This window comes from Pleurodeles waltl, unplaced genomic scaffold, assembly GCF_031143425.1.
Source record: "Pleurodeles waltl isolate 20211129_DDA unplaced genomic scaffold, aPleWal1.hap1.20221129 scaffold_129, whole genome shotgun sequence".
In the NCBI taxonomy this organism is placed as follows: domain Eukaryota; kingdom Metazoa; phylum Chordata; class Amphibia; order Caudata; family Salamandridae; genus Pleurodeles; species Pleurodeles waltl.
The window spans coordinates 773618-798468 of NW_027149835.1; the positions used below are offsets into that span (position 1 = coordinate 773618).

At 45.6% G+C, this 24851-nt stretch overlaps 1 protein-coding gene across 1 annotated transcript in view; it reads right to left on the reverse strand.

The window, feature by feature from the left end:
* Positions 1-24052, reverse strand: part of LOC138273989 (vomeronasal type-2 receptor 26-like) — a 43761-nt gene extending 19709 nt beyond the window's left edge. Inside the window, exons 1-3 of the mRNA XM_069218920.1 lie at positions 23920-24052; positions 21879-21901; positions 21663-21786 (exon numbers count right to left, since the gene is read on the reverse strand). Of these exons, the coding sequence (XP_069075021.1) occupies positions 21663-21786; positions 21879-21901; positions 23920-24052 (280 nt within the window). The remainder of the gene's footprint in view (positions 1-21662; positions 21787-21878; positions 21902-23919) is intronic.
* Between the last annotated feature and the right edge of the window lie 799 nt (positions 24053-24851).

Sequence of the window (24851 nt, forward strand, 5' to 3'; positions counted from 1 at the left end):
TTTATTATTGTAACACTGAGTTTTTTCTTTCATGAGTGTGAGTACTGTGTGACTACAGAGGCATTGCATAAACTTTGCATGTCTCCTAGATAAGCCTTGGCTGCTCATCCACAGCTACCTTTAGAGAGCCTGGCTTTAGGGCTATTTAGAATCCCTCCTGTGAGTTCCTCTTCAGATTCAGCTTGCAAGACTCCTCCAGGATTCCTCTGCATCCTCTGCTACAGTTTTTGACCGTCGGATCAACCACAGACTGATTCATGAACTGCTGTAACTGCAAGAAAGTATCCAGGATGACTCCTGTGACATACAACTTCAGCTCCAGCTAGCATTTGCAGCAGTTTCCAAGGTGTGCACACTCTGAGGACTCCCTGTCTTCACCCTGCACCAGAAGAACCAAAGGAATCTCTCATGGAGTGAAGGAGTCACTTCCCTGCCCCTGCCCCTGCCGGCACCTTCCAAGATGAGGACCGGTTCTCTGGGACTCCTCTCCTGATGATGAGATTGCTCCCTGGAACACAGGTGGTGGACCTATCCAACCCAGACTGTCCTAAGGTCCAGCTGTCCAAATTTGGCATAGATAAGAGCTTGCCTTCTCGGTTTGCGACAGTATCCCTGTGCACCCCGTCATCTCTAGCACTTTGGGATTCTGTGCACTTCTTCCAAGAGTCCTTTCTGCACAGTCTAGCCCGGGTCCCCAGCACTCCATCCTGCGACATCCAACTCGCTGAGTTGTTTTCTGACGGCGTTGGACCTTCTTTTGATGTGCTGCATCAACTGCAATTTGTACCTTCTTTTTCCCCATGTCCTGGTACTCCAGTGGGTGCTGACTGGTCATCTGTGGTCTCGCTTCAGTGTAGGGAGCCCCTTATGCCTCCTCAGCCCAAGTTGAGTCCCTCCTGGGTCCAGGCAGCGCCATTTTGATGCAAACCACAACCTTGCTTGAACCAAGTCTTGTTGGGCAAATCCAGTGACATAAAAGGCCTGCATCCAACAATTCAACATGGGACCACGCAGGAACCTGCAGCCATCTTCTTTGGTGCTCTTCTGCAAACTTCTTCTAACCAGAGAATCCTCTTTTGTACCATCTTGTAGGTTGACAGGGGCTCCTGTCCTTCCTGGAATCTTCTGCAACTTCTGGACTTGGTCTCTTCTCTTCACAGGTCTTCAGGTCCAGGAATCCACCACTTGCTGCTTGAAGTCTTGCTTGGGTCTTGCAATAACTCTTATCACGACTTGTAGTGTGTCCTGAGGAAACCTGCAGTACTTTACTCCTACTTTCCTGGGCTTTGGGGTGGGGTATTTTACTTACCTTTGGTGCTTTATTACAATCTCAGCGCCCCTCTACACACTACACTTGCCTAGTGGGGAATTCGTTATTCGCATTCCACTTTCGTAACATATGGTTTGTGTTGCCCCTAGGCCTATTGCATTCTATTGTATTTTCTACTTTTTGCACTATTCTATGACTATTTACTTACTTGATTTTGGTCTCTATTGTATATATTGTGTATTATACTTACCTACAGAAGGAGTATTGCCTCTATGATATTTTTGGCCTTCTGTCACTAAAATAAAGTATTCTTATTTTTGGTAACACTGAGTATTGTCTTTTGTTGTGTATAAGTACAGTGTAACTATAGTGGTATTGCAGAAGATTTGCATGTCTCCTAGTTCAGCCTTGTAGGAAAGTTCCATCTTGCCTGGAATGTTACCCCCATTTTCACTGTGTGTATGTTTGTTTTTACCCTTGTGTCACTGGGATCCTGCTAGGCCGGACCCTAGTGCTCATAATGTATGCCCTGTATGTGTTCCCTGTGTGGTGCCTAACTGTATCACTGAGGCTATGCTAACCAGAACCTCAGTGTTTATGCTCTCTCTGCTTTCTAAAATTGTCACTGCAGCTTAGTGACTAATTTTACCAATTCTCATTGGCACACTGGTACACCCATATAATTCCCTTGTATATGGTACTTAGGTTCCCAGGGTATTGGGGTTCCAGGAAATCCCTATGGGCTGCAGCATTTCTTTTGCCACCCACTGCCACTGCAGCCTGAGTGAAATAAAGTCCATGTTATTCCACAGCCATTTTTCACTACACATAAGTAACTTATAAGTTACCTATATGTCTAACCCTCACTTGGTGAAGGTTGGGTGCCAAGTTACTTCGTGTGTGGGCAGCCTGGCACTAGCCAAGGTGCCCCCACATTGTTCAGGGCAAATTCCCCAGACTTTGTGAGTGCGGGGACACCTTTACATGTGTGAACTACAGATAGGTCAATATCTATGTGTAGCTTCACAATGGTAACTCTGAACATGGCCACTTAACATGTCTAAGATCATGGAATTGTCCATCCAAGCCAAATATGGTATTTGGGTGCCAATCCCATGCATCCCTGGGGCTCCAGCATGGACCCCGGGTACTGCCAAACTAGCTCACTGGGGTTTTCTATGCAGCTACCGCTGCTGCCAACCCTCAGACAGGTTTCTGCCCCCCTGGGGCCTGCGCAGCCCAGTCCCAGGAAGGCAGAACAAAGGATTTCCTCTGAGAGAGGGTGTTACACTCTTTCCCTTTGGAAATAGGTGTTAAGAGCCTGAGAGGAGTAGCCTCTCCTGGCCTCTGGAAATACTTTGAAGGGCACAGATGGTGCCCCCCTTGTATAAAACAGTCTACACCAGTTCAGGAATCCCCCAGCCACTGCTCTGGCACAAAATTGGACAAAGGAAAGGGGAGTGACCACTCTCCTGTCCATCACCACCCCAGGGGTGGTGCCCAGAGCTCCTCCAGTGTGTCCCAGACCTCTGCCATCTTAAATGCAGAGGTGTGAGGGCACAATGGAGACCTCTGAGTGGCCAGTGCCAGCAGGTGATGTCAGAGACCCCTCCTGCTATGCTCTTACCTGGTTAGGTAGCTAATCCTCCTCTGAGGGCTATTTATGATCTCTCCTGTGGGTTTCTCTTCACATAACGAATGCAAGACAGAGTTCTTCTGCATCTCTCTCTTCGACTTCTGACAAGGATCGACTGCTGACTAATCCAGGACGCCTGCAAAACCACAACAAAGTAGCAAGAAGACTACCAGCCACATTGTAGCGCCTAATCCTGCCGGCTTTCTCGACTGTTTCGTGGTGGTGCATGCTCTGAGGGCTGTCTGCCTTCACCCTGCACTGGAAGCCAATCTCCCGTGGAGCAGTGATGCAGAAGTTTGGTGCCTGCGTTAGCAGGGGTAAGATTCCATTGACCCACAGGAGATTTCTTCTTGGCTTCCAGTGCTGGGTGAAGGTAGACAGATGGTGAGCTCTTGTATTCGTTATCTGAATAGAAACCCACAGGACAGACCCTGGACCACCATGGTTGTTTCTGATTGTGAGAAGAGGATTTGGACCCATCACCCCCAGAGGATTTTTGTGGGCCTGATGAAGACTCAGAATGTTTTTTATCTTTGTCCCCACCCTTGTCAGAAAACTTACCATCCATCTTCTTGCCATCCTTTTTCCCCCCTGTATGAACTTTTCTGTTCACTCTTGCTCTGACCCATTTGTCGGCCTTCTTTCCCAATTCTTGGGGAGAGGTCAGATCTGAGTCTACCAATTACGGGTGCAACAAATCAGACACACAATTGTTCAAAATATGCTCTCTCAGGATTAGATTATACAGGCTTTCATAGTCAGTCATCTTACTGCCATGTAACCAACCCTCCAAGGCCTTCACTGAACAGTCTACAAAGTCTGTCCGGTCTTGAGAGGACTCTTTTCTGGTGTCTCTGAACGTAATCCTGTATTGTTCAGTGGTTAAGCCAAATCCATCCAAGAGTGCATCCTTCAAAACTTTGTAATTGTTAGCATCGCATTCTCTGACAGTAAGGAGCCTATCCCAACCCTTACCAGTAAAAGATAGCCACAAGATAGCTGCCCACTGCCTTTGAGGGACCAACTGCACCATACAGGCCCTCTCAAGTGCAGCAAACCCCACTCCTTGTAAGGGGGGACTATCTTATGCAGGTTTCTGGAATCTTGTTCTCTAACAGGATTGCTATCAAAAATACTTCTGCTGCCACCATGGGGAACTAACCCCAACCTCTTCCTTTCCCTTTCAACATTCAGAGATTCCCTGTCTAATGCCAGCTGCTGCTGTTTCAGCTTCAGCCTGGCCTCTTCCAACCTCAGCTTTCTGAGTTCCCTTTCCATTAAGTTATCGTCAGGGTGGGAGGTTTGGGAATTGTGAGACACTGAAGAAATGTGGGAATTGGCAGAGTTGGACCTGTCCCTAACTGCCTGGACTCTTGTAACCTGGCCTTTAGGAGTGAAAGGTGCCCTACTAATGTGTGACCCCCTCCTGTTGTGTAGCCATTTTAGTTATAGCTCCATGCATGTTAGTTTAATATACTAGGCCGCTGTGCACTTTGATCTAGATATATTTTATTCGGCTTCGCATTGTTATTTTAAAAAAAAACAGTTTTACGGTCTTGTTTTATTTTCATCTATCTAACTGTTTTTGCTTAGCCCAGCACTGTGTTCTCAAACAAGACATTCTCGATCACTTTGTGTTTCAGTCAGGGATACAGTTTGGTACATTGCCGGTGAACGTGGTAGAAGTTTAGTCTCCAACATTCGTGGAAAATACGCATCCTTATTTAGGGACATTTTCTTAGAATATTAGCTGTGTTATTATAAAAACACTTCCTAGTCCCATTACATGGAAAGAGGGAGATTCCAGCCAGGGAAACACGACTGTATGCTGATTGCTGAATGCTTTGCTGCAGATGCTATCGCAGACTACAGGCCTTTGCTCAGGTATGAGGGTCGATGTCCTCCAGGGGGAAACTGAAAGGCAGGATTAGAGCTTAACATGCTGTGCTCAAATTATGATTCAGATAGAAAATAGTCCATCGATTCTAGTGGCAATATGATAGCGTTATTCTTATGCTTCACTCTCATTGTCACCATTTCAATATTGTCATGTTATGTTGTTCTGGTTATTGCAGCTCACGCTTTGCTATCTAAAATGCAGTTGTTTTATTAAACCAGTCTTTAAAACCTATGCTGCTTTCATTGTCATTTATATATGAGACCGAAATTTGAATGAGAGAACCAGATGCGACCTGAGTGACCACGACTTCCCTGAGAAGTATGATATATCAGGCGCTTGGCTGCCCAATCATCTCTACCTTTCGGGAGAGACGAGGCACTGCTTCTTAACCGGAGCAAAATTTTAGATTTAGATCGACAAGTGTCACCCACAGTGGATCAGACTCAGTCTCCCACACCGTGGACGATCTTGCTGCTCAAAATCCAGTAGTCTCATTAGAATAATGAGAGCCTACGCGACATGGCGCCGCCAACGTTTGGTCAGTCTCTAATTTTTGGGTCCTCTGGAGTATCTCTGTCTCATTATATATAATGACACCTCAATGCCATATGTGGAGACGTCCGTGGTACTGAGGATTTCCACCACAGCTGTGTAGGTAATCCTACTACAACTGGTGGTTGTTCAAGCTTGAACTTTAAAAGGAAACACCATTTTGGTGTGCCTTCTCTGAACTAATAGTGTTACTATCATGGGGAATCCCCAACATGTACAAATAGCTGTTAACCTGAGACAACCTCTTACAGCACACTTACTAGCAAATGGCCTAATGGCCCAGGGAGGTCCAGTCACATTTGTGGCGGACGCCCATGCAGCTTATAGAACAGAACTTTTTTACTCCTGGGTCACATTTCCAGCAGTTGATGGGAACACTAATACAGTTCATCAATATACACCTGCGAACGTGCCTGTACAATACAGGGATATCTTTATCTTATCAAGAACATAATAAATGGGTTGATGGCGCCCTACCCCATACAATATTACCAGTAAGGTTAGGTCTACTAGGCAATGACGGTCCTACCTGGCCTTTACTGGCCACCTATACACCACATCCTGCGGTTGGAAATTTAGCAGTAGCTGAGGTTTGTCACTTATATATTGAATTAACAGAAATATATAGACGATTAGTACAATTTGTGATGCAAATTAAATGCAAACCCAGCACGTGCTGCTCCAGCACATCCACATGCAGTAACGCCAGGTATAAATCCTGCGACTGTACATTCGCTTATGGGTAAAGTACCCGCCAAACGAGAGGAAACTCCGTTTTGGTTAGCACAGAAAATGAATACGCTGGAGGCAGTATTTCCCCATACGGGACCGCAGGATAAACCCTAGAATATTAACAATGTGCTTGCCTTTTGGGATGGTCCCTACAGTAGAAAACTGTAATACCTGGGGTACGGTATTTGCCGCGCTCTACACAACCACACATGGTACACCGACACTTGCCAATTTACCTGAAGTGCTGAAACTAATTCAAGATGAATATGGGGCTGCCTCGGCCCTAGATTTGGGGATGCAATTGATGGGCAATTTTGTCACAGTGTCCTCAATCATCTTAAGTAACCTTAAAGGGGAAGCAGTCGCAGTGCTCATGCGGCTTCATGATGTTCTGCAACAAGATCAAGAACGAGAGCTGCCTAAAATAATAGCCGAGACCTATTCAAGTATCGGTTGAGATAGCTGTGGGCCAGACCACAAAAACCTCAATTTCAGGGTAAATCAAATAAAGATAACCCCAAACAAACACCTGAGGGTAATAAGAAACGCTGGGATAAAAAGAAACAAACGCCTAAAATAGAAAGGATAGAATCTCCGTGTACGGAGACCCCACAGAACAGGTATAATCTCAGAAATAGAGATAATATCAAAACGCCTGATAGATATCAATACACTGATACATGCCAATCTCGTTCCTTTCATGACTCATCGGAAAAAAGAAATGAGAGAGGTGGGCGATCAGAGCAGAGAACAGAGTACGTGAAACCGAGACAGGAATCACAACGCTCTTCGGAGGTTTCTGTTAAAAAGAAAGCCCAACAAAAACCACAATTCAAAAAGAAAAAAGTGGCAGCAGTCGCAGTCCGACATGCCACACAGGAAGAGGGTCCTCTTGAAGAACAAAAATTGGGCTCTAGCATTGCTAGACAGCGCGGCAGAGGTCACAATAGTTCGCTGGAATCTTCTAGAGCATCTGGAGGTGAAAGCAACTGATGACTTTAAACAAGTAGAAACAGCGGACATGCGTGTCTCCAAGCCTGATAGGGTGTACAAAGTAACGCTACAATTAGAAGGAGACATTGAAAGCACAATAGACGCAATCTTTTGAGATCGCATAGTAAAAGTGTATGATGTCTTATTGGCCGAACAAGATTGGCCGTGTGACTCTGTCTGTACCTGCCCATATGGAGAAGATGTCATTAAGCCTTCCTTCTCGCCCCTTGTTCTAGAGGAACTAGCAGAATCCTATTCCATTGAATGGGCTCTAGCACAAGCACCTGCATTATACAGAAATCATGTAGGATGGCATAAGGATTCCCCCTACCATGTAATTCCCATTAAAAGTGAACCTCAGCCACAACCGCAGTAGCCTATAAAACATGAAGCAAAAGCACCAGTGAGAGAAATACTCACGCAATTAGAGTACCAGGGTGTAATTGAACCCTGTGTCTCGCCAATGAATAACCCTTTATTCCCCGTAGCCAAACCAGACCATTCATACAGAATAATCTTAGACTACAGACATCTAAATAGTCATATATGCACCTATGCTATACAAAACTCACATAGTACTGCACTAATGAGCAACATAGTGCGTAAAAAATAGAAAACAACACTAGACATTTCCTATGGGTTTTTCTGCCAGAATATAACGCCTGAAAGCAGAGACTCAACAGGCTTTAGCGCACTGGACACTCAGAAAAAGAATTGTTGTTTACCTCAGGGGTATAAGAACAGCCAAGGACTGTTCGCGGCTCGTGTCACAAATGTAATTAAAAAAAAAAAAAATAGCCTTCTTCAGCATCCTGTTTCTAGAATATGAGTTGTCAAGTGAAGGGAAGAGCCTAGCACCACAATTCTTAGAAAAGTGAGCACAGTTACAACCACTGAATACGATTAAAAAACTCCAATCATTATTGGGTTTCTTAAATTTTGGCAGAACCTGCATTTCAGATTATGCTACGCGCATAAAACCTTTATATGACCTAATACGTCCCGATTTTTCAAGTAAATTCTGGACAACTGAACATACACAAATTCTTAGAGAATTGCAGATAGACATGCCTGCAGCACAACATTTATACACAAGGGACAACAAAACACATTTGGTCATCAGGGTAATAGCTGGGGCCATCGGTTTCACCTATGTGACATTTAATGAAGGTGAGACAGTCCAGATTGCATACAAATCACATTTGTATTCAGCAGCTGAACAACGCTTTGCTCCCACAGAGAAAATACTCACTGCTGTACAGATGGCTGTCATTAAAGAAAGACTTCTTGCCAAAGGAAAACGCATTATTGTTGTTTCTCCAATCCCAGTCCTAGAGGCTGTTACAAAAGCTAGCCTTCCGAACGCAAAAGCACTACATCCACGTTGGATACAATGGGCTACGTCTCTGACAGCCACTGATGTAGACTACATTTTCGACCCAAAGTTACAAACTCAGGAAATTCTATAGTATAAAGTAGAATTCCCAGTTCCAGCAAATTCCTTGCCTATTGATCAATATCATAGAGTCATGTATACCAATGGCTCTGCACAACCTGCAATTGGAACTAAACATCAATATTCTGCTGCTTGCGCAGTCGTAAGTGGCTATATGGAAGGGGATACATTTTGTCCTCTACATACCTTTACACAGACCCTGGGGGATTGTACAGCACAATTGGCTGAGCTGAAAGCTCTGCTGATGGCACTGGAACACACGGACCCGGCACAGCCCACGCTGACTGTTTGTGATTCGTATTACTGTGTCCAGTCCTTTAATGAATACCTGCATTATTGGCGCCAGAATGGGTTCAGCGACTCTAAAGGCAACACCATTAAACACAGAATACTGTGGGGGAAAGTAGCTGACCTGAAAGAGACGCTACTCTATGTCCATGTTGTACATACACTTGGACACCAGCGCATTGGAATACATGTTGCTGGAAACACATTGCTAATGAAGTCAGCAGTGGCAGTAGCCACTGTAGCTGCAGTGATTTGCTCGAGCTCCAAACCAGACAAAGACATTTGGGCTGCCGTGAAAGCTACGTCTGATGGTACGCCCCATCCTAAAGGATTTCCTAACAAATATCTTTATCATATGAGAAGTATGGTGAACGTTGAAGGTAAGATACCAGGAGTAGGTGTACAAGACATCCCTAATAACGATGTAAGACCACAATTGATTAAAGCAGCGCACAAGGGGGTAGCATCTGCACATGCTGGTGTGGGGGCTACAATTTCAGTCTTACAGGCCCATTATTGGTGGCCAGGTCCTTATAAAGAGACTAAGCAGTATGTCCTTTGTTGTGACATCTGTCAACAAATCAAAGTTTCCACTGCCTAGCGCCTGCCTCAGACACCCCTCCTAATTTCAAACAAACCATTACAGTGTGTGTACTTGGACCACTGCGGTCCCCTAACACTTGATTCGTGCTTCAGATTTGCATGGGTGTGGCCACAACGCTCGACTGACGCTCGGACTGTTATTAAAGATTTGCATGTCTTTATCGGTACATATGCAGTTGCGGCCTTCCATTCGGACCAGGGCCCTGCTTTTGCCTCAAGGGCATTCAGGGACACCATGGCTTCATTGGGGGTCCAACTCCAGAACTCGTCTCCATTTCATCCCGAGGGAAATAGTGTTGTGGAGCAATTAAACCACAATTTAAAGCAATCCTTAACAGCCAGAGTCTTAGATATGGGTCGTAGTTGGCTTAATCACCTGTATGGAGTCCAGAGAGCACTAAATAACTTCCCTAGAAGGTCCCTGGGTTGTCGTACCTCATATGAGTGCCTGTTCGGAACTCAAATATATGTTCTGGATCTTGATGTTCCTGGCGTGGAGGCAGCAGAAACACCTTTTGATATAAATGAACGTGTCACTGTTACAGGAATTGCAACAGTTCTGTGATGATAATTCTTCCAAAAGTGCCACGTCCACAGGAATTAAGGATGTGCCAGTAACATCTAACGTCTGGATTCCCAGAATTGGGAATCTTCTACATGAAAAAGTTGCAGTGAAAAAGGAATTTGGCCCTTCTGATCGAGCATCAGTCCCTGTACTAGGGATACAATGTACCAGAACTTTTATTCTACCACCGTTGGCAGGTGCCAAGGAAAATCGTTTTGTCTCTATTGCGATGTCAAATTACACCATGTGGCCGATCCTGCACAGCCAAACAAGAGGAACATCCAGTAGTTCCCGAATCCCTCTCACTACTGGCGAAGAAGTTCCACTACAAGTTGTTTATACCAACACCGATACCTCTCCGAGCTTGGGAAGGGTGGAAGATGATCTTGCATTAGTTGCACTAACGTCAACTAACTTAGAAACAATCGACCAAGTCAATTTGACTACAAGCCAAATGGATGGTGCTGTCTATAGTGTGCCACCACAGGAAACACCAACTCTACCACTGACAACGGCTACACCATTTGCACAAACTGCCTCTGGTTATTTTGCCGACTTCAACGATGATTTCTCAGACTCATTCGCCTCTTCAACAGCTGATTTGTCAAGTACACGTAAGCTAACAAACTGGCTTAAAGAAACATATTTAATTTTTCCATGGAACTATATATGGCTTTCTCTGACTGTCCTAGCCTTTCTACTTTGGATTGGTTTTGTTATTACCTTTTTCTTATTAAGACATGGTCATTTCCTTCCTGAAAGATCAACAGTTGAACAGGTGGAGGAGGTTTTAAAACCACATTTTTCTTCACACAAAGTCGGAAGAGATTTATCCTTTGTGAACATTTTCGCAGTGCCAATTCCTGATGGGATTGTTTTGGACAAAGTAATGTTTGATATATATGGTCCCACGGAAATTATTCAAATACCATATGTGTTCAAACTATCAATGAATGATATAGTGATACCAGGCATTGTATCTGATGATTGGGATGTGAAAATAGTTGATTCTATGATGACAGAATTGCAATATTATACTGTCTTTGAAAATGAAGATGTTTACCAATTCAAAGAAAATTATGGTGATATGTTTTGTTATAATTATTATGGGCACTACTTCATACATAGAACGAGCATTCTCAAAATGGAATTTAATTACACGCAATGGGAACATTGTCCAACTTCACCGCAAGGGAGTTCTAAAACATATTCTGAAAAGTTTGTATATTTTTCTGGGCAAAACCAAAAGAATGCTGAGTCGTGTTACTTTAAGGTACCACCTACTAAGGATATACAAATGTTACTGACTAATACGAAATTTATATATTCAGAATCCTTTGTTTCCCAGCTATCGATAGAAGGCTATGAATATTGGTCCAAATCAATTGATCTGAAAAGTGTCTGGGGAACAAAAAATTGGCGAATTAAGGGAAAAGAAACATTGTTTAGAGCATGTCTTATTCCTGTTCAAATGATCTTCTTAAATGAAACAGTGCAACATACAAGTTGTTTAGGCTTAGCAACAATCAGGGAATTAAACATGCCCAATATACCTGCCCCTGCAAAATTTTACAAATGGCAAAAATACACGAATGCAACTAAAGAAGAGCTCAATGAGTGGGTCCAGAATGGTATGTTTAATGCTTCACTGACACGTCCAAGTGGTTGGTCATTGTGGCCAATAGATACAAATGGGTGTCATCAACATTTTATTAACTCCTCATGGGTTTCAGGACGAGTAGGCCAGACCCTCACTATATATTTCCAGAACATGCAGATATCATTACAACATGTAGTGTAGGAAAATTATGCCAACAGTGGCTAAAGTCATCCTCACTGAACGTGGTTAAAGAACACCTCAATCTCCTGTCTATCTCCACTGACTTACAAGATTTCTTGTCAGGCCCCAGAACACCACATAGGAAGTGTTTCTTATATGCAGTGTACAATGAAATATGGAAACTTTCCCAACAAGATGCTGCTGCCCGGTTAAGGCAAATAGATCAGGAAAATTTAAAAAAGGCATTAGCTGTTCTGGATAATGGGATTAATACCTTGTCCGACTGGATATATACAATTAACAACATTGTCTCTTCTGCTATAGACATTATACAAACTAATATGTCTTCTTTATACCATGGACAGAGTCAGATCAGGTCCATTATGCAGTTGGGTTGGACGCTTCAAACATTGAAGGCGGGTCGCGTTCCATGGCAACACATCAGTGCAAGGGAGATATTGTCTTCTTTTAATCTAATGCAACAACAACAACCAATGGCTAAGAAAGAAGCGACTTATGTCATGCTTAACATTGAGAAATTAGAAAAGTTGCCTTTTACCGTGGCCGAAATACTATTGGCAGAGTGGTTAATTCACGGGGTTATTAATCTGCCTATTTCAACACTACAATTCACCTCCTGTTTGAAACACATTCCGGTAGGCATATATGAAAAGTTGGGAGATAGTTACATCCATGAGGTGGGGGAGATTCCCTTCTCGTACAAATGCTTCAATGGCATGAAAGAAGTCTTTCTTAACGGCAGTGAATGCAAGACTTTAGTCAGTCATTCGATGATTTGTAAACAGCTGTCCTTGCATGGGGCGTGTAACGCCTCAGCTGCAAACTTGGCTTGTTATCTTAAGAGAGTTCCAGTCCCCTTGATTAGACCTGCGTTCCAGGTGCTTTCAAACGGCAGCTACGTCCTTCTCAACAGTGAAGACTGTTGTGGCATGCAAGCCGAAATAGTTTACGCTGTTTCAGTCTCTAAGGTCGTTACAAGCTGCGGGAGCGTACTGTTTCCCCCCACTAAGTTTAAGGAGGTAGCTGATATTTGGCCTTACATTGCTACTTCAAACGTGAATTTTGACAAGTTAAGTAGACTCAAGGCTTTATTGTTTCAAAAGCATGTGGCCCTTACATCTGCACACGAGACCGACGCACTTCAAGTGGCAAGGTCATCAGCAGAAATACAGTCCCTGTTAAATACAGACTTTCTGAGACACTTTCGTGATCTCGTGGGACGAATATTTAATGCATCCAGCACGACTGGAATAGCACAGTTTTTCAAAGCTATTGGTTCTGGTTTTGTTCACACCTTTTCCTCCATATTCGGTTTGATACCTTCAGCTATCCACTCAATTTTCGGTAGTATTTTTGGGGGATTTCCGATAACTTTGACTTTATTAGCTGGCATCCTGAAGTTGCTGTTGTTTATGCGCAATGGCTGTCCCGCCGCAACGAGGACAAATGACGGCACTCCCATCAGCGCAGCTGTGTGTTAACGTATGATGCTGCATTTTGGAGCAACACTCCTGGAGCATTTGGAGTGTGACTGGTCTTTGTCATTCAGACCGGTTTTGTATTGTGTGCAGCCCGTGTTTCGGTGCCTCTAGTGCTCTTTCGAACATGCACTGGAAGTTTGTCTTTCACAGCAGCATCCCCCAGCAATAGATGCTGATCTGTTGATGTTCTCGCTGAGTGTTCATTACCAGACATGCGCACTGAGGCTGCATTTGCTACGTGAAGCTAATTATAAGTTACCCTTCCTGGAGGAAGTTGCCACCGACTCATTAATGGGCACTCCACAGGATGCCGTCTTGGTTGATACTGGGGCTGTGGAATACACTTGCTCCTCGATCATTTTTGGCGCAGACTTTCCGGTTCTGTCACTTGCCAAAGTGGAAGATCTCCTTCTTTCCATGACTCATACTTAATTTGGAACTTTTCTAAATTGTCACTATCATTGAATTCGGTTATAAGCCACATGCTCATGTTTTAAATTGCCAAGTAGTGTGCTTGTGTGTCCCTTTAATTTGTCAAAATTGACTAGGGTTTTATATATATCTTAGGTTGAGAAATTTTTAGTTTTGGCTTGAACCACTTTCAACCGACAAGGGGAGGGTGTTGTGTAGCCATTTTAGTTATAGCTTCATACACGTTAGTTTAATACATTAGGCAGCTGTGCACTTTGATCTAGATTTATTTTATTCGACTTCACATTGTTATTTTTACAATAACCAGTTTTACGGTCTTGTTTTAATTTCTTCTATCTAACTATTTTGCTTAGCCCAGCACTGTGTTCTCAAACAATACATTCTTGATCACTTTTTTGCTTCAGTCAAGGCTACAGTTTGGTACATTGCCGGTGAACGTGGTAGAAATTTAGGGCCAGATGTAGAAAGGGTTTTGCGCCTTGCAAACAGCGAAAAACGCTGTTTGCGAGGCGCAAAAGCCTCTCCTGTATGCAGAAATGCATTTTGCGAGTCGGGTCCGACTCGCAAAATGCATTTCCTACTCGCAAATAGGAACGGGTGTTCCCTTCCTATTTGCGACTCGCAATGCTATTCAATTCTTTTCGCAGTCGCAAATGGAATCGCAGTTACCATCCACTTGAAGTGGATGGTAACCCAGTCGCAAACGCGAATGGGACCCCATGGGACCCTGATCTCCTTCTTTCCATGACTCATACTTAATTTTGAACTTTTCTAAATTGTCACTATCATTGAATTCGGTTATAAGCCACATGCTCATGTTTTAAATTGCCAAGTAGTGTGCTTGTGTGTCCCTTTAATTTGTCAAAATTGACTAGGGTTTTATATATATCTTAGGTTGAGAAGTTTTTAGTTTTGGCTTGAACCACTTTCAACCGACAAGGGGAGGGTGTTGTGTAGCCATTTTAGTTATAGCTCCATACACGTTAGTTTAATACATTAGGCAGCTGTGCACTTTGATCTAGATTTATTTTATTCGACTTCACATTGTTATTTTTACAATAACCAGTTTTACGGTCTTGTTTTAATTTCTTCTATCTAACTATTTTGCTTAGCCCAGCACTGTGTTCTCAAACAATACATTCTTGATCACTTTTTTGCTTCAGTCAAGGCTACAGTTTGGTACATTGCCGGTGAACGTGGTAGAAATTTAGGGCCAGATGTAGAAAGGGTTTTGCGCCTTGCAAACAGCGAAAAACGCTGTTTGCGAGGCGCAAAAGCCTCTCCTGTATGCAGAAATGCATTTTGCGAGTCGGGTCCGACTCGCAAAATGCATTTCCTACTCGCAAATAGGAACGGGTGTTCCCTTCCTATTTGCGACTCGCAATGCTATTCAATTCTTTTTGCAGTCGCAAATGGAATCGCAGTTACCATCCACTTGAAGTGGATGGTAACCCAGTCGCAAACGCGAATGGGACCCCATGGGACCCTGATCTCCTTCTTTCCATGACTCATACTTAATTTGGAACTTTTCTAAATTGTCACTATCATTGAATTCGGTTATAAGCCACATGCTCATGTTTTAAATTGCCAAGTAGTATGCTTGTGTGTCCCTTTAATTTGTCAAAATTGACTAGGGTTTTATATATATCTTAGGTTGAGAAGTTTTTAGTTTTGGCTTGAACCACTTTCAACCGACAAGGGGAGGGTGTTGTGTAGCCATTTTAGTTATAGCTCCATACACGTTAGTTTAATACATTAGGCAGCTGTGCACTTTGATCTAGATTTATTTTATTCGACTTCACATTGTTATTTTTACAATAACCAGTTTTACGGTCTTGTTTTAATTTCTTCTATCTAACTATTTTGCTTAGCCCAGCACTGTGTTCTCAAACAATACATTCTTGATCACTTTTTTGCTTCAGTCAAGGCTACAGTTTGGTACATTGCCGGTGAACGTGGTAGAAATTTAGGGCCAGATGTAGAAAGGGTTTTGCGCCTTGCAAACAGCGAAAAACGCTGTTTGCGAGGCGCAAAAGCCTCTCCTGTATGCAGAAATGCATTTTGCGAGTCGGGTCCGACTCGCAAAATGCATTTCCTACTCGCAAATAGGAACGGGTGTTCCCTTCCTATTTGCGACTCGCAATGCTATTCAATTCTTTTTGCAGTCGCAAATGGAATCGCAGTTACCATCCACTTGAAGTGGATGGTAACCCAGTCGCAAACGCGAATGGGACCCCATGGGACCCCTTCCCCTTTGTGACTGGAAACAAAAATATTTTTTCAGAGCTGGCAGTGGTCCAATGGACCACTACCTGCCCTGAAAAAATCCGAAACTAAAGGTTTCTTTTTTTTTTTCAAAGTGGCTGCACTTAGAAAAAAAAAACTGCTTTATTAAAAAGCAGTCACGGACATGGTGGTCTGCTGTCTCCAGCAGGCCACCATCCCTGTGAGTGCCCATACTCGCAATGGGGTGGCAAACTGCGACCCACCTCATTAATATTAATGAGGTGGGTCTTTGCGACCCCATTGCGAGTTGCAGAAGGTGTCTGAGACACCTTTCTGCATACCAAATTCCAAGTTGCAATTTGCGAGTCGCACGGACTCGCAAATTGCAAGTCGCAATTCAGGTTTTTGCTACATCTGGCTCTAAGTCTCCAACATTCGTAGAAAATACAAATCCTTGCGTGGGGTAATTTTCTTAGAATATTAGCTGTGTTATTATAAAAACACTTCCTAGTCCCATGACTACCAGTGTCACTAGGTGGCCTGTTAGCTGACACGTCCTTGGAAGAACCCTCCCCAGCATCCTCAGGGGACTTCTCTGAGTCTGGCTGGGTACCCCCCACCTCTACCTCCTGGTTCTGGGATGGGCCAGACAGATTCTAGTCACTTTCTAGGAGAAGGCTAAGGAGAAGAGCTTTGGTAGGATTCTTACCAATTGCTAAACCTCTTTCAATGCAGAGACCCCTCAAACTTTTAAAGTTTGGATTCCCATATGTTGCCTGGACAACTGTGGAACTAAGTTCTACTGCAGACATGACATAAAAGGTTTAGGACAGAGAGAGAAAAAAGTGTTGGGAACTTTTAAAAGAACAGAGAAAAACGTTTTCAAACTTTTCAAGCTTCTGAAAGTTTTCAGAAACTTTTCAGAAACTTTTTAGAAGGTTTTAGAGAAGGAAAGTTAAACTCTTTAGGTTACTTTGTATATTCTGAAGTATTTGGTATAAGTTTTTCTTATGAAAAGCCCCAATGACAAAGTGGTAAAGCAGTTACAAGTACTTATCCCACTACTGCACCACAAATGTAGGAGGCTGGCCTGGCTTATAGTGGGTACCTAGTGGTACTTACACCTTGTGCCAGGTCCAGTTATCCCTTATTAATAGGTTAGAGGTGTTCTAGCAACTTAGGCTGATAGAGGTAGCTATAGCAGAGCAGCTTAGGCTGAACTAGGAGACATGCAAAGTTCCTACTACACCACTTATATCATATAGCACTATATCATAAGAAACACAATACTCAGAGTTACTAAAAATAACGGTACTTTATTTTAGTGACAATATGCCAGCAGTATCTCAGGTGATATACTCCCTTAGGAGGTAAGTAATATACACAAAATATACACACAAACCAAAATCAGGTAAGTAAAACACTTAGAAAAGTAGTGCAAACACTGTAGAACACACTAGAATGCAATGCGAGACAATGGGCCTAGGGGCAAACCATATACTCCAAAAGTGGAATGCAAACCACGAATAAACCCCAGGCCTAGTGTAGTGCGTAGAGGGTCGCTGGGAGCGTAAGAAAACACTAAGGGTGTCCAAGATACCCCACCCCAAGACCCTGAAAAGTAGGAATAAAGTTACCCTTATACCCCAGAAAGACAGTAAAGTCGAGATAGGGGATTCTGCAAACACAACAACTGACTGCAAAGCACTGAAGACGGATTCCTGGACCTGAGGACCTGCAAAGGAAGGGGACCAAGTCCAAGAGTCACGCAAGTGTCCAGGGGAGCAGGAGCCCACTAAACCCTGGATGAAGATGTAAAAGGCTGCCTCCGGGTGGAAGAAGCCAAAGATTCTGCACCAACGGAAGGTGCCAGGAACTTCTCCTTTGGTCAGAAGGTGTTCCACGGCGTGCTGGAGGATGCAGAGTTCTTTCCACGCAGAAAAACTGCAAATAAGCCTTGCTATATGCATGAGTCGCAGTTGAAGGTTTTGGGTGCTGCCAGGGCCAAGGAAGGACCAGGAGGTTGCCCCTTGGAGGAGGAGACAGAGGGTGCACTCAGCAACAGAGAGAGCCCACGCAGAAGCAGGCAGCACCCGCAGAAGTACCTCAACAGGCATTTAGGAAATCTGAGCATGGTGGTTGTCTCAGCACAACAAAAGAGGGTCACACGAAGTCCGAGGTCAACTCAGTGAGTTGGGCAATGCAGGACAGAGTGCTTGGGACCTGGGCTGTGCTGTGCCGAAGGAAGTCTTGCACAGAAGCCCTAGAAGCTGCAGATCATGCCTACACATGATTACTGTCTTGTGTGGGGAGGCAAGGACTTACCTCCACCAAATGTGGGCAGAAGGACCACTGGACTGTCAGGGTCACTCGGATCCAGCTCCTGCGTTCCAGGAACTACACTCGTCAAGATGAGAGGGGACACAGAGGACCGGTGATGCAGAAGTTTGGGGCCTGCGTTGGCAGGGGGAAGATTCCATTGACCCACAGGAGATTTCTTCTTGTCTTCCAGTGCAGGGTGAAGCCATACAGCCCTCAGAGCACGCACCACCAGGAAACAGTTGCGAAAGCCAGCAGGATTAGGCGCTACAATGTTGCTGGTAGTCTTCTTGCTAGTTTGTTGCGGTTTTGCAGGCATCCTAGAGCATTCAGCGGTCGATCCTTGTCAGAAGTCGAAGAGAGAAGTGCAGAGGAACTCTGGTGAGCTCTTGTGTTCGTTATCTGAAGAGAAACCCACAGGAGAGACCATAAATAGCCCTCATAGGAGGATTGGCTACCTAACCAGGTAAGAGCCTATCAGGAGGGGTCTCTGACATCACCTGCTGGCACTGGCCACTCAGAGGTCTCCATTGCGCCCTCACACCTCTGCATTCAACATGGCAGAGGTCTGGAACACACTGGAGAAGCTCTGGGCACCACCCCTGGGGTGGAGATGGACAAGGGAGTGGTCAATCCCCTTTCCTTTTTCCAGTTTCGCACCAGAGCAGTGGCTGGGGGATCCCTGGACCGGTGCAGAATGGCTTATGCAAGGAGGGCACCATCTGTGCCCTTCAAAGCATTTCCAGAGTCTGGGGGAGGCTACTCCTCCCCAGCCCTTGACACCTATTTCCAAAGGGAGAGGGTGGAACACCCTCTCTCAGAGGAAATTCTTTGGTATGCCTCCCTGGGACTGGGCTGCCCAGACCCCTGGAGGGCAGAAACCTGTCTGAGGGTTGGCAGCGGAGGTAGCTGCAGTGAAAACCCCAGAGAGCTAGATTGGCAGTACCCGGGGTCCATACAGGAGCCCTGGGGATGCATGAGATCGGCACCCCAATACCAGATTTGGCATGGGCGGACAATTCCATGATATTAGACATGTTACATGACCATATTCGGAGTTACCATTGTGAAGCTACATATAGGTATTGACCTATATGTAGTGCACAAGTGTAATGGTTTCCCCGCACTCACAAAGTCCAGGGAAAAATGTGGGAGCACCTTCGCTAGTGCCAGGGTGCCCTCACACTTAGTAACTTTGCACCTAACCTTCACTAAGTGAGGGTTAGACATATAGGTGACTTATAAGTTACTTAAGTGCAGTGTAAAATGGCTGTGAAATAACGTGGACGTTATTTCACTCAGGCTGCAGTGGCAGTCCTGTGAAAGAATTGTCTGAGCTCCCTATGAGTGCTAAAAGAAATGCAGCAGCCCATAGGGATCTCCTGGAACCCCAATACCCTGGGTACCTAGATACCATATACTAGGTAATTATAAGGGTGTTCCAGTGTGCCAATTAGAATTGGTGAAAATGGTCACTAGCCTGCAGTGACCATTTAAAAAGCAGAGAGAGCATAAGCACTGATGTTCTGGTTAGCAGAGCCTCAGTGACACAGTTAGGCACCACACTCAGGCCACAAACTATGAGCACTGGGGTCCTGGCTAGCAGGATCCCAGTGAGACGGGCAAAAACAAACTGACACACAAGTCAAAACATGGGGGTAACATGCCAGGCAAGATGGTACTTTCCTACAGCAGCCGTCCGAGGCTGCAGATGAAGGCCTGGAGGCTACCACCACCACTGCCAGCACCGCCACCTGCAGCGCAACTGCGATTCACTGAGTGGCCGTCACCGCCGGAGAGCAGTGTGTAGTGGTGACTACATGGGCTGCAGTGCGTTCTGGCCTCTGCAAAAGCTGTTGTTGTGACACCCAGTTGAGACACTGTGACCTTGCACTCCAAAATATCTGCATCACAGGACGCAAAGCCCTCTCCAGAACCAGTGGAAGAAGGCATTCACTCAGCCCATCCTTGCCAGGATGAAGCACACTTGGCACAAGGCCCCCTCCAGAACCAGTGGAAGAAGCCATTCACTCAGCTCCCCAGCTGCCAGGAAGAAACACAGTGGGCACAAGGCCCCTTCCACAACCAGTGGAAAAAGGCATCCACTCTGCCCCTCCTTGCCAGGATTAAGCATACTGGGCACAAGGCCCCCTCCAGAACCAGTGGAAGAAGGCATCCACTCGCCCCATCCTTGCCAGAATGAAGCACACTGGGCGCAAGGCCCCCTCCAGAACCAGTGGAAGAAGCCATCCACTCATCCCATCCTTGCCAGGATGAAGCACACTGGGTACAAGGCCCCCTCCAGAACCAGTGGAAGAAGGCATCCACTCAGCCCATCCTTGCCAGGATGAAGCACACTGGGCACAAGGACCCCCCAGAACCAGTGGAAGAAGGCATTCACTAGAGAGACTGTTGCTATGCACTACCCAGGACCAAGCAGTGGGCAACCACCCATTAGAGAGACTGTGGCCTTGCACTCCCCAGGACCAAACAGTGGGTAACCACCCACCAGAGAGACTGTGGCCTTGCACTCTCCATGACCAAGCAGTGGGAAAACCACCCACTTGAGAGACTGTGGCCTTGCACTCCCCAGGGCCAAGCAGTGGGCAACCAGCCATTAGAGAGACTGTGGCCTTGCACTTCCCAGGACCAAACATTGGGCAACCACCAACTAGAGAGACTGCGACCTTGCACTCCCCAGGACCAAGCAGTGGGCATTGACCCCCCTGCAGGAGCAGTGGTGGTGTACGATCTTCCAGCTGAGGGCCCCCCCCCCACGTTCCCTTGGGGTGCTGGTGTGTTTTTGACCTGATGCCCCTGCAGTGTTCTTTCCGTATTGAGGCAGGAGTCAAGTGTGGGCTTGGTCAATGTGTTTTGGCCCAGTGGGCCACAGACAATTTTTGAGTGGGCATTGTCCCGCATTTTGTATTTATTGTATAGATTGGACGTACTGTTTTTGCTTTATGAACGTATTTCTAAGTATTGCTAATATTACACTTATTTTACTCCATTGCTTTTGTCCTTGCATTATTCCTGAGGGTTACAGGGTGTATAGGTAATGTTTTATCATGTGTTTGTGTGTATGGTGTTGTGAGTGAGGGTGGGGGTGGGGTTGGGGTGTTGCATGTTGCGTGTGTGTGTCACTCTCTTTTTCCTCCCCCTTACCCTCTGTGCTAGGTTATCTAGTGAGAGTTCTGGAGTACTCTACTTCCATGAGCAAGCCCTACAGACCCCAGGGTCAGCAAGCCCCATGTTAAGAACTGCTGTTGTGGGTCAGCACTCACACAAACACTCAACCAGCTTGGCAGATAACATGAATACTTCTGGAGGCACTTCTTCTGAAAGATTCTCTCCCATACCTAATGCACTTGTTCTTGTTAAAATATCAGTTATAAAGTCTTCACTCACCAGAGGAGTTTGAAAACTCTCCCTCTGCACATGGCACACAGTCATAGCAGCAGATGGGCTTCCCTGTTATGAGAGCCTTCCGGTACCCAGGGGTGCAGCTTTCACTACAGACAAAGGAGGGAGTCTGTGAAGAAAAGGAAAGATCAGTGTTAAGGAGTGACAAGAGAACTGTTGAAGTCTGAAAGTATTTAAAAGAGACAAATATGTTCATGGTACCTTCAGACCTTTGTTGCTGAAACCTGGAAACAATGAAGGGAACCCACAGTTTAGACTGCTAGGCTGCTAACGGAGGCTATCTTCTGGTATTATGGCTGTGCACCAGACTTGGACTGAGTTTAAGAATTACAATTCTATCACTATGGAGATGCTTACACTTAAGCATACAGTGGCCTAGCTGTGGTGGAGGCCAGACACAACTATAAAGCGTGGCTTTTGGAAAGTACCCTCTTTCTTGGCATGGTTACCCCCATGTTCTGCCTGATGTCAGTGTACTTGACTGTGTTCACTGGGATCCTGCTAACCAGGACCCCATTGACTAGATCTCTCCTCTAAATTTGGTTGTTACTTACTATTAACACAGTATTTCACCCACAATTGGCATACCGGTGCCCTTATAAGTCCCTATATATGGTACCTAGGTCTCCAGGGCAATGGGTTTCCAGGTCATCTCTATGGGGTGCAGCATATATTTTGCCACCCATAGGGAGCCCATGCAAAGGCTTCTGCAGGCCTGCAATTGCAGCTTGAGTGAAAAGGTGCAAGCACCCTTTAACTGCCATTTACACTGCACCAGTTCACTTATAAGTCACCCGTATAGCAGGCCCTCCACCCCGAAGGCAGGGTGCAAAGTCCCTGTATGTGAGAGCACCCCTGCACTAGCAGAGGTGCCCCCACAACCTTCAGGACCATTTTCCTGGACTTCGTGAGTGCGACTATGCCATTTTACGCATGTACTGGACATAGGTCACTACCTATGTCCAGCTAAATAATGGCAAGTCCAAACATAGAGATGTTTGGTATCAAACATGTTGTAATCATACCCTAAGGCTTTTGCAAGCATTGGTTGTATGATTCCATGCCCTCTGGGGGCTCCTTAGAGGACCCCCAAGATTGCCATTCCAGCCTTCTGAGGTTTTCGAGGCAGCCCTAGGTGCTGCCACCTCTCAGACAGGATTCTGCCCTCTTGTTGCTTGAAAAGCTTGGGCCCAGGAAGGCAGAACAAAGGATTTCCTTTGGGAAAGGGGTGTTTCACCCTCTCCCTTTGGAAATAGGTGTTACAGGCTTGGAGGGGTAGCGTCCCAAGCTACTGGAAATGCTTTGAAGGGCACATTTGGTGCCCTCCTTGCATAATCCAGTCTACACCGGTTCAGGGACCCTCAGTCTCTGCTCTGGTGTGAAACTGGACAAAGGAAAGGGGAGTGACCACTCTACTGTCGATCACCACTCAGGGGTGGTGCTCAGAGCTCCTCCAGAGGGTCTAAGGGTTTAGCCATCTTGGATTCCAAGTTGGAAGGGTACTCTGGGAGCATCTGAGTGGCCAGTGCTAGCAGGTGACGTCAGAGCCGTCATCTGATAGGTGCTTACCTGTTTAGCTGACCAGTCTCCCTTTCAGGTCTATTTAGGGTCTCTCTCTTGAGTAGTTCTTCAGATTCAGATTACAAAACTCCAGCAGGAATCCTCACCATCCTCCACTTCACCTTCTCACTGGAGAAACTGCATCTGGACCCCCCAGGAACTCTACAACCTGCAACAAAGAAGCAAAGATGACTTATGCAACGTTGTCTCTTCAGCTCCTGCCAGCAACTGTAACTGTTTCCCGGTCTTGCATCCTCAGAAGACAGCCTGTTTTCACCCTGCACCAGAAGAGCGAAGGAATCTCCCTTGGGGTAAAGGAGTCACTCCACTGCTTCAGCAGGCACCTACTGCAACAACGACTGGCTGCGTGGATTCCCTCTCCTGCTGAGCTGCATAGATTCTGCATTATGCGATGTAGACTGAAGTGGTCCAAATGGTCCTGACATCCCACTGTCCAACATTGGTTAAGGTAAGTGCTTGCCTCCCCACGCAAGACAGTACCCCTGTGCTCACATTTTTTGCAACTACCAAGGCTTGTTAGCATCCTTCCTCAAAGTCCTCCGTGCACCGTGCAGCTCCAGCCCCCAGCACTCTATCCTGCGATGCACATCTTCCTGAGTGGTTCTCCGGCGGCGTGGTAGCCTTTGTTCTAGTGCTGCATGGGCCTGTTTTTGCACCTTACTTGTCCCCATGCTGTAGGACTCCTGTGCATACTGCTTGGTCTTCTGTTGGCTCTCGGAGTTGCTGAGAGCCCCATCTGGCTCCCCCTCCTGGGTAGAGTCGACCTGGTCCTTCCTGGTCCTAGGCAGGGTCATTTTCCTCTAACTGCAAGGCTTGTTGGCAGACTCCAGTGATGCAAACCAAACTACAAACCTCCATCTTGCTGGGGACATCACTTGCAGTAACCAGGAACCCAAATCTGTCTTCTTGGGTGCAATACTAACTGTTCTTTCTTACCTGTGGTTCTTCTTTTGCACCTTCATCCTGGTTAGCAGGGGCTCCTGTTCTCCCTAGACTCTTCTGTGCTTCTTGGACTTGGTACCCTTCTTCCACAGGTCATCGGGTCCAGGATTTCACTATTGGTGTCTTGCAGTCTCTTCTGGTGCTTGCATAATCTTCTTTCTCGTGTTTCTGTGTGTTCTGAGAAGGTTACTGTGTTTTGCTCCTGCTTTTCTGGGCACTGGGCACCATCTTGCCTGGCATGTTACCCCCATTTTTTCACTGTATATATGTTGTTTTAGTTGTATGTGTCACTGGGACCCTGCCAGCCAGGGCCCCAGTGCTCATAAGTGTGCCTGAAAGTGTTACCTGTGTTATGACTAACTGTCTCACTGAGGCTCTGCTATTCAGAACCTCAGTGGTTATGCTCTCTCATTTCTTTCCAAATTGTCACTAACAGGCTAGTGACCAATTTCACCAATTTACATTGGCATACTGGAACACCCTTATAATTCCCTAGTATATGGTACTGAGGTACCCAGAGTATTGGGGTTCCAAGAGATCCCTATGGGCTGCAGCATTTCTTTTGCCACCCATAGGGAGCTCTGACAATTCTTACACAGGCCTGCCACTGCAGCCTGAGTGAAATAACATCCACGTTATTTCACAGCCATT